The sequence below is a fragment of the Nematolebias whitei genome, chromosome 1, assembly GCF_014905685.2.
Source record: "Nematolebias whitei isolate Nwh7 chromosome 1, NemWhi1, whole genome shotgun sequence".
In the NCBI taxonomy this organism is placed as follows: Eukaryota; Metazoa; Chordata; class Actinopteri; order Cyprinodontiformes; family Rivulidae; genus Nematolebias; species Nematolebias whitei.
This window is the reverse complement of record NC_056498.1, coordinates 41,668,510-41,679,055: the sequence shown is the minus strand read 5'-3', so window position 1 is coordinate 41,679,055 and position 10,546 is coordinate 41,668,510. Positions and strand designations below refer to the sequence as shown.

Genomic DNA, 10,546 nt, shown 5'->3' with positions numbered 1-10,546 from the left:
ATGTAGCAAAAGGCTAGCTTAAAGGTAAATGTAGCAAAAGGCTAGCTAAAATGTAATCTCAGAAGTCTAAAAGCTGTAGTGGCATAGTGCTAGCTAAAACTACCAAAAGGCTAATTAAAATCGAAGAGTAGCAAAAGGTTAGCTAAAGGCTAATGTAGCACATTGCTATCTAAAAGTAAAGAACAGAGCTAAAATCTAAACATAACAAAAGGTTAGCCCAAAGCTAAAAGTTAAAAAGGCTAAAAGCTAAAACAGCAAGTGCAAGCTAAAATGACCAAAGGGCTTACTAAAATCTAAAAGTAGCAAAAATCTGTCTAATAGCTAATGTAACAAATTGCTAGCTAAAAGTAATAAAAAGCTGAAATCTAAAAATAACAAGGCTAGCTAAATGTAGCTAAAGCGTCTAAAGGCTTACTAAAGACTGAAAGTATCACGAGAACACAAACCCAGAACCAGCTGCTGAAGCAGATGTCAGAGAAATGTTTCGAAGGAATTGAAGAGATTTTAATGTATTTTAAGTTAAATAGTTTTTAAATTAATTTCTGAAGAATCAAAACTACTGAACATTTTTTACACTAAAACAAGAAATAAATTCATAATTAATCACTGTCCTTAGAAAGGACATACGGTTAATATTTATATGATTTTCACATTTAAAATGCCTGTCCTGTTGTCATGGTTACACATTTTTAGCTCTTTAGAAGCAGCAGTGGACAAACAAAAGACCAGCAGGTCTGTGGGATGTGGTACTGGTCCAGACTCTGGCCCAGCATGGACTCTAAGCTCGGCTTAGTGCTGGGAAACAAATTAAAAACGTGTTTGTGTTGCAGATAGAACAGGTGAGCCAGCTGGCAGCACTGGTCCAGGCCCAGTTGGAGTACCACAGCCGTTCCTCTGAAATCCTCCAACAGCTCTCCAGCAAGATGGAGGACAGGTATCGATCCGTCCTCCCACCTCAGGACAGAAATAAGGCTGAAAAAATAAACCTGCGTGGTTCCACTGAACGTTCTGCATATTCATCTTTTCCTTCAGGATAAAAGAAGTGTCCAGTAAACCCAGGAAGGAGTACACCCCCAAACCCAGAATGACCCTGGAGCTTCTGCCCCCCAACGAGAGCCACAATGGGGGGATCCACTCAGCCAAATCCCCCGGAAGATCACCAGGTAAATGGAAAGGTTCACCCCTGATGGGTGGTCAGGGTGGGACAAACCAGTGTGTGTGACAGAAAGACTCGCTTTCCTTTTTGTCTGTTTGCTCGCAGCACCGATGGACCAGCCATGCTGTCGAGCGCTCTACGACTTTGAGCCGGAGAACGAAGGCGAGCTTGGCTTCAAAGAGGGTGACGTCATCACCCTGACCAATCAGATTGACGAAAACTGGTACGAGGGCATGATCAACGGCCAGTCGGGCTTCTTTCCCATCAACTACGTGGATATCTTGGTGCCGCTCCCGCATTAGTGTCCATCAGCGGCCCGATTCTTTCCCGTCTCGACCGAAACACCCGGAAAACAGCCTGTATCTGCAGAAATGACAAACCACGCCCTCTTTCTACTTCTTCTTCTGTGCTTCTGTGTGATTCTGCTTTCACAAAAAGAGGGAGAGGCGCTGGACAACACGAGACCTTAAAGAGACAGGATGAGAAGAGGATGGTTGTAGAGAGAGATGCGGTAAAGGAGGACTGAGAGAAACGAGAAGACGAAGAGACGGTCATCTTTCAGAGCCTGGTGCGCAGCCTGGCAGCACCGGACACCCATGAGGCTTTGGAGTCTTGAAAAAGGCACGGTGTAAATGTATGTGCATGTCTGTCGGTGTGTTTCAGCTCGTGCTCCGTTCTGATGAAGCCGTCACACAGCTGACGCCTTGTTTCCCATCTTCCTCTTGAGGTTTCTGTCTTTTCTACCTTGACTTGCCTTCTTGTGCTTTTCTTCAGACGTACGTTTTTCACCAACCGTCACTGGTGGCCCTACTTTCTCTCCTCCTCTCTATATATCTGCCTTCGTTGGCTAGCACTGCCTTTTAGCATGGCTCCATACGCTATGGAGACAATCGTCTTGTGTTCCAGAGTCGCAGAGGGTCCGTCAGACCTCTCTGTTGTTGAGACGATCTTGTCCTTGTTTTAGCTCTTCTCGTTGTGAACTCTGCTTTTCAAGGAGTACTACATAAACTTCAGCTCCGTGGCTGGATGCATGATGTGGCCACATTTATGGCGATTAGACACCAGGGACATTACGCTTTCACAAGTATACGTCTGGAATAAAGCTCTACTTGGAATGAGTTGCTTTCCAGGATGAAGTCACTTGTTTTTAACCTTTTATTTTATTTGATATTTAAGAGGGTTTTAAAAGCTTGAAGTGAAAGAAAACTTGTACCCCACAACCATCAGCTAAAATGAATAGCAAGGACCACTCTGAGTACACACTGGAGTAAATTACGGTTGTATACGTTGGCAGTTTGAAGTGTGTATCTGGAGCAGCTGCTTGCGGTGTTGTCTATTTTCTGGACAGATTTACAGATACCATAAGGAACCTTTTCATTTACAACGCTAATGATCAGATCCTGTTTTCCTACTCGGTTATTGATCACTGCCTCGCTGAAGTACACATACCTGTAAGTAAAACACAGGAATTTACAAATGATTTTAAATACAGTAATCCCAACAAGAACTAACACAACAAATGTCGGTGTTGGTCTGAATCAGAATATCCAGGAAACAGTTTCTGTAAATTATAGAATTGTTACGTAATCAAATGGTCTTGCCATCGCCAAGGTTTTTGATTTTTGACCAATCAATGGAACAAAATCTGATAAAAGTCGAACAAAACAAGCAGCAGCTTGATGTAGTGAGTGTTTCTGTCTGAAAACCTCGTGGCGCCTTTAGTTTACTGGAACCAGGCTTTACAGTCGCAGGCTACTGGAACCAACAAACGTTGCTTTGTAAGGTTGTGAGTTTTCTCCAAAGAGTATCGAAGCTGTTCAGTCGGGTTGTGACGGTAGTCGGGTCTTTTGTGGGACGTTTGTTGGTTTGAGTTTTGAAATGTCAGCATTTTGGGCCAAGCAAACCAGAACTACATTTTTCTTTTGGTCCAGACAAAAAAAATCAAACAAATGTGAATGCACCGTTGAATTTCTGTAGAACGTACTAGAACAGGGATTCTTAAACCACTGTACCCATATTACCTGTAGTGTGCAAGCTTTCTCTAGTGGTACTGACATCACCCAATTTACAAGTTCGGTTAACGGCTTGTGCCTTCGTCCTACAGGAGCAAGACCATCGAGTGTCCAAAAAATTAGCCAAATTTTTCCGCAATCTTTTGGTGAACAGGCAATGATCTTTGAGGTTCTCCAAAGATTTCTCAGTGATCTTTCAGTAAACGCCATGTTCTCCGTGGTCTGAATCAAGTTTTGATCTGTCACTGTTCGTCTCTCAGAATGCTCAGCGATCTCTAAGATCACCCAAGGATCTTGTACAATTCCATTAAAATTCAGAAAAAATAATTTACCAGTAGGTCTCTAGAACATTTCAGCACAAACAGGTTTTAAGGCTGGGGGAGTTGGAGACTGCAGAGATTCTTGGTCACTCGGGGGTTGTGCAGTGGTCTCCGTCCAGTGGAACAGGGATCCTTAAGGCTTGTGTGTGGTCTCTGTAACGGCAAACCCTCTGGAACCTTTTTAATGTCCGTGTTGTTATGTTCTTTTTTTTTATGTGCTCCAGCTCCACATTTTGTTTAAGAGGCTTATTGTTGTGCAAGTCAGTGGTGCAAAAAAACAAATTCTGGACTGCACATGGTCTGCCTTAAAGGTTTCCTACAGATCCTTGTAGACCGATCCAGGGGACAAATTCACAACAAGCAGGCTCACAGTTGGGTAGATGCATATATCAAGTGGTATATACTTCTTAAAAAACTGTCCAGTGTCATTTTTCATAGATTTAAAACCTTCGGCTTTGCTGTTGCCGTTTTTGAAGTCCTTTCATGTGTCTGAGCTGTGACTTTAAAGAGGCATCGAGTTTAACAAAAGCTGTTTGAGGTGGTCCTAAGGGAGGTACCTAGAGATCCTACCCTTTGGGGGTGATACGTATGTGGTTTAAAAAGTTTGAGGACCACTGTTGTAGAACATCCTGGCAGCCTTTCTGCCCGTGGAAGGATGAAATTCTACAAGCTTGGTGTTGCTCACAAACTTTTTAACCTTACTGTGTGGTTCAGAAATCTTTGGTTATTCTGAGCTAGTTTCCTTACACAGTTCCAAAGATGTTTCTGTAGTCACAAGCACTCAGAGTTCCCATTGGGATTAGCAAACAGTCACTGTTGGTGGTGGTAAATATAGTCCATGGTTGTGCTGGTTGGAGTTTATCGTTACCAGAACAGCAGAAACGGTACAGTTGCTACAACCGTGACTCCCATTAGAAGCTATATACCCACTGAGTTTCTGTCATCAGCAGTATTCTTTATAAAGTGTTTCAAAAAGATTGTTGGAAACCTGTGAAACGTTAACTGTTGGATGCTCTCAGCTGTTTACCCATGTTAAGCTATACAAGTGGTGTTAACGTTACAGTGCCGGTAATCTGATGTGTAAGGTTTTTGAAGTTGGTTTAGCTACATGTTACTATTTTTTAAGCTAGAGGACACGTTCAGATTGTGGATTGGTTCAAAGTTTAATTAATGGTTAGGATAGTAATGTTTTACTCTGCATTACTGTATAGGAATCTGTACTAGCATGGCTAATGCTAATGAGCCAATAATGGCTGTTCGGCCATTTTCGTCACATTCCTGCCTTTGTGCTTTAATGTTGCAGTATTGAGCAGTGCTTAAAATTATTTAGTGGTTGAATACCAAATACCTCATATTAAATGTAACATTTAATACAAAAACAGGTTAAAATAAATCATTTTGATCGCCTCTAAGCAGTGTTTTTATTTGTAACCTAACATCTATTCTAACACACGTCAGCAGTTGTTTTAAATGGACAACAAAAAATACGACCGCTGAAAAAGATGAGGATTAAAATATAATCTTTACATTCGGTTTTTAAATATCATTATTTTGTCTAAAGTGAAATAATTCTTAACATTTCTAAAGTACATTTTGGTGTTTAAAAAAATCGTGTTGACTGAATACAGATGGTTATGTCGCAATCAAAATTACTAGATACTTACTACTAGTTACTAGATTATACCTCAAAAAGTACTTACTGGTAATCAAAAAAACTAAATCACAGATATGTCATACAATGTTTTGGTTGGAGGAAATTATGTAAATATGGAAGCTTTTATATTTTTAACACAATAGTAACATTACAAAACGTACATTTCAAACTAATGGCCATTAAAAAAAAAACTACATGGCAATAACCTATAATGTAACAATAATCGCAATGCTTCAATAAGACCTGGGCATTACCCGATCGATCGATCATTATCTATCTATCGCTAGCCACCTAGCAAGCTAGTAGCTACTAGCGTGTTAGCTTATAAAATGGCTAACTAAAAAGCTAGCTAGTAAGATACTGTAACGAGATAGACATATAGTATCTTATACTAGCTAGCTTGCTAAACCTAATAAGCTAGCTAATAAGTCCGCTACCTTGCTAGTAGTTTATTCATGTGTCCATCTGTCTAATAGTCCAATCGTAGCTAATAGCTGCTAGCTAGCTAATAAGATAACTAACTAAAATAGCTATTATACTAATAGCTACTAGCTAATAGCTGCTAGCTAGCTAATAGGATAACTAACTAATAAGCTAGCCAATAAGGCATCTACCATGCTATTAGCTAGTTGGATAGGCTTGCCAATCAGTCTAATTATCTATTAATATAGTAGATAGTATCTAAAAGCTACTAGCTAGATAGCTAATAGACATGTATTTATCTCGGTAGCTAACTCACTAGCTCGCAGTCAAAGCACATGTGTGAATACGTTCAGACAAACGGGGCAATATGTCACATTCACGCTTCAACGGTTGCAGGTTGTTGTAAGACGGGCGGTCTGGAGCACAGTTATGTTCAGTGTTTTATTTTAAATTTTCATTCACTTTGTTTGTTTGTAACTTACATGTCTGAAAAACTGGATGTCCAGAGTCTTACCTGTGGGAAGTTTAGAGCCGCATGCAACTGAACCGCTTGACGTGCAAAAAGAAGTCAAAATAACACAAAGGAGATGTTTGTTCCATCAGCTGTTGGTGTGCAGATAGCTTCATTTATTTGCTAATTCAAGTTTATCATGCAGTAACTATTATTTATGACACACTTAAGCTATATTCATGTAGCACCCTTCTATAAAAGTGCTTTATTTTTGTTAAAGGCTTTAGGTAATTTTCCTTCCTTGATGTTTTTTAATTTTCCGGCTGATTTGTCCTCTATGGCAACATGTAACCTAACCTCAGGAGGGACCGGAGAACCGTGTTGCTCTTCATGTCCTCCGTTTCACGGGGTCAGACCTCGGCCACATCGCCTGCTTCAGCTCAAACGTCCCGTTAAAATCCAAACCTGCAAACCGAGGCTTCGTCTCTGCCGCCGTTCAACCGTGAGAGGAAACGCAACGGATTGGTTGGAATAAACTTTTTAAGACTTTAGGATACAAAGTTGGGATTTTTAGGACGAGGTCGCTGCGTTTTAAAGCAGTTCTGTCAGATGTTTACAGGGTTCTTCCTCTGCGTGTTGCAAAACATAAATGTAACAAATGTTGGCATTTCAGGAGGCCTAAAAATGACGACGGCACCTGAGACGAGTGGCGTTTTAAACCAATCGATCTGTTTGAATCTGCTTTCCTGCCCGCTGGCAGAAACAAACCCTGCTGTGGTCTCCTGGAGCAGATGAATGTGGCCTCGGTCTGACCCGGTCTGACCAGGTCTGACCTGGTCTGACCCGGTCTGACCCGGTCTGACCCGGTCTGACCTGGTTAAACTGTCTGCCTTGTGACTGTATAAAAAAATAAAACAGAATTATAGCTCACGCTGACGGACCCGGCTGTCCTCTGGGCAGCTAATGTGTGTATGTAAATATAGACACAACTTGTTGCTATTTATTTGAGTACTGTACATATTTATTTAGGTATTTATTTATTTATTATTTATTTACTGGTCACCTGTGGCACATTGGGTGGTTGTGTGACGTAGAGGAGGTGGTTTGTCGGTGGGGTTTGGAAACACGACGCTGTGATGCCGTCGCGCTCCTCGGTTTGGACAGATGTACTCTCAGACCACTGTACGTGTTGCTGCTTGTCGTGAAGATGATCTACGATGTAATAAAAGATTAACAGTAAACGCTGCCGACGGCAGGACTCCACTCTGTTTTCTTCAAATAAATATCAGTTCACATCTTTTGTGGTGGGATTAAATATTGTAAGGAGAAGCAAAGCTCTCTCCTCTTCCCCTGCCCAGGTTGTCAGAATTAAACATCTTTATTTTTACAGACTTCAAAATGCGTGAACAAGAGAGAATTGTTTAAATATATGTATTACCTGACATCAAGGGGCCCCCGTACAATACAATTCTGCCGTGTGTCGGCTCTGTTCCCACATTTATAGACTCTTTCCACCCCGTGACACTTCCTGTTTTCCATTCCTGTCCAATAAACACCTTACAGTCTCTCTGAAGTCCCTGTCCAATCAGTCAGGCACACATTAGCTGTCCTCTCTGTCCTCTCTGTCCTCTCTGTCCTCTCTGTCCTCTCTGTCCACTGAGCACAAGTACCATTCTACATGATCGTACAAAGACTGAGACTCTTTTGTAACCTGTTACATTGTCCAGTCTTACTAAAGTCGTTCTGACCTATTAAGCTGCTCTTTAACTCGTCATTACTTGTTTTATAATTCCCACACATACTCAAATGATGTGAACTAAAATTTAATTTTACAGTTGATCTTATTTAACTGAACAAGAACCTTTGAGGATGTTTTTTGTTCTCATCAAAGGCCTTATAAGGAACTATTTTCTTACCGACAGCAGAAAGTGTCATGGTTGATTTTAAAGTTAGCAGTCACTAAAAAGATATTATTTATCAGCGTATGGTTTAGTTTACCCATCTGACAGATATTCTAGTCCTTTTTATATGATCTGTGTTCCATAATTCATAATTAAACATTATATTCACCAACCCATATGTTATTTTCCACAATTTATCATCAAATGTTATTTTATTCTTAACAATATGAACATTTTTTTTCAACCAGTTTGACACGACTGTCAACAAGGAAGAGGGCCGGCTATGGAGGAGGGGGCGGTACCAAAGAGACCATCTTATCACCAGCAGAACTGGTTTGTTCCACTTTGGAGTAAGCTGTTGGAGGAAGAATCAGTTTTGTTGTGTTTCTTTGACTGATGAAGCCTTCTGGATGGAAGGTGAAACGTTTCAGCACAAAAAAAAAGAAACTGTCCAGATGACCTGACTGAAAAATGTTGAATATGAACAATTATTAATATTTTAACTAATAAAGATGACCTGATCTGCATGCATCAACCTTTATTTATCCAGGTTAGTCTCGCTGAGTCACGAAGACTCATTTACAAGAGAGACCTGTTCCAGACAAAACGTATAAAGCACAGACAACAAACTACATGAAACATTAAATCAGTAGATTCCCAGTCATCCAGGACAGGGTACATAAAAATAAATAAAATAAACAACTGTTATTGTACTGTATTCTGTAGTTAAAGGTGAAACCCTCCTCTTGGCGGAAGAGCAGCCGCTAGAGGCGCCATTTTCTCTTTTCCTGCCGTTTCCCTCCTTTTATTAAGTGTGATGCCTTCACTGCCCTCTTGAAACGTTCGGAATTTAAATCTGTCCAGCAAAACGTAAACGTGGAAAATAAACTTTATTGATTTATAAATAGTTTAAATAAGTCTTTAAAATATAAAATTATATTATTTAAATGACTTTAAAGTATATATGAATAAATTGTATTGTTTTATGTTTCGGTAAACTGCAACTGCTTTTGTTCCGTGGGTCCTTGAAAGCAGCAAACGAGTTGACCCACTTTTACGCACGCCGAACGTTTTGCGTCAAGTTAATGACAACTTCCGATTGAATGTGTATTTTTCAAAATAAATGCAAAATTAAAAAAAACAAACATAATTACCTCGTTCATTCACTTTTATATGCAGAATTAATTGTGTTCGTGAAGTTGTTGAAATAATATGGGAATAATCAGAAAATATTGGTGGAAGCTAACATAAAATTACGTAATTCGCGCTTCCACGCAACGCCACACGGTTTTATTTGTGTAGCTTTAACCGGAAGCTCTTACCCCAAGTCTTTCTAACTTCACTTTGGTTCCGCGTGTTGATGTTGAAGAGATAGGACCGAGGAGAAACTGTTTTCTGCAGCATAGAGCGTCAAACTCGGGTCGAAAGTAGCGGAAAATGGACATGCAGAAGCGGGTTTCTTTAGAGCTGAGGCACCGGTCTCCAGCGGAGGTGAGTCCCGGTGTTTTCACGGCGCCGCTGCAGGGTCAACTGGACCGGCAGACGGAGGAGGAGGGGTGCAGAGCACATGGTTGCCGGAGCCCCTCTATCCAAAAAGTGCCAGCACGTTTATTTATTGATTAAAACTTAACTCGGACTCAAAAGTAAAATAAAATTTAGCTGCGCATTTAATCAGTTTCACTGACTTCCGGTGCTCGCGCTCCCGGTTTTTCCGTTGCTCGTAAAAAGTTGCGCAGTTGTTTACTGCGTTCACAATTTTTCATAATGTTCACATTCAGGGGAAATATTTACTGCAGATAATTAAACTCTTTATAGTTGTGCACAATTTTATATACGTGATAATATAAGAAAACTTATTCAAGTTTGTTTTTTTGCTTGAAATCTACAACATCCGTGTCCATTGGGTCCGACTATTACCTGGAATTACATTCCCGCAAACCTACATTTCTGTGCAAAAAGACACCAATAATTTGTTTTAGGTCATTAATAAACTCCGTTCTCTATGAAAATTATACGTTTTTATAATTACTTTTCTTTATTACGATTAGTATGAAGTTATGCCAACGATGCGGTTTTTATAGTTTTAGATAAACAGCATAAAAATGCCTTGTAATAATTCTCAGTAAATTAAATAAAACTCGGGCTCTGTCTATTTTCAGTCGGCTTGTTTGTTTTTGTTTGTGGTTCCGTTTTGATGCTAAACGATGCTACGCGTTTCCAGAAAGTAGTCCGAGCCCGGTTATGTAGCCCGTGCTAAGGGCGCGTGCTACTGCTAGGCTTAGCTAAAGCAGCTAAACCGACATTTTCTTCACTCTTTCTACTGCCTAATTATATTTTAATTGTATTTTAAGGTGCTATTCATCATTCTTTATCATCTAAATGTTTTTCGGAGCGATTTTGCGTCATTTTGGGTTTTTTAAGAAACAACAGGGGCGGTTAACTGAGTTAGCTCACGCGACGCTGCTCGTGTTTTGAGTAGTTTATAAACAGACCGGGTTGCCAGATGGGAAGAGACGAAATGTCGTATTTGAGCGTTAAAACTTTAGCGTTTTCATCCAAGCTGCGGTATGCACGGAGAGTGGACGCGCTTTGTCGTTTAGCTACTGGTTGTGGTGAGGTTAATGAAACG

The 10,546-nt window shown here is 40.4% G+C and overlaps 1 protein-coding gene across 1 annotated transcript in view; it reads left to right on the top strand.

Annotated features, from left to right (window-relative positions):
* Positions 1–1,458, top strand: part of LOC119415494 (endophilin-A1-like) — a 2,789-nt gene extending 1,331 nt beyond the window's left edge. Inside the window, exons 2-4 of the mRNA XM_037682674.1 lie at positions 831–934; positions 1,033–1,163; positions 1,262–1,458. Of these exons, the coding sequence (XP_037538602.1) occupies positions 831–934; positions 1,033–1,163; positions 1,262–1,458 (432 nt within the window). The remainder of the gene's footprint in view (positions 1–830; positions 935–1,032; positions 1,164–1,261) is intronic.
* The last annotated feature ends 9,088 nt before the right edge of the window (positions 1,459–10,546 follow it).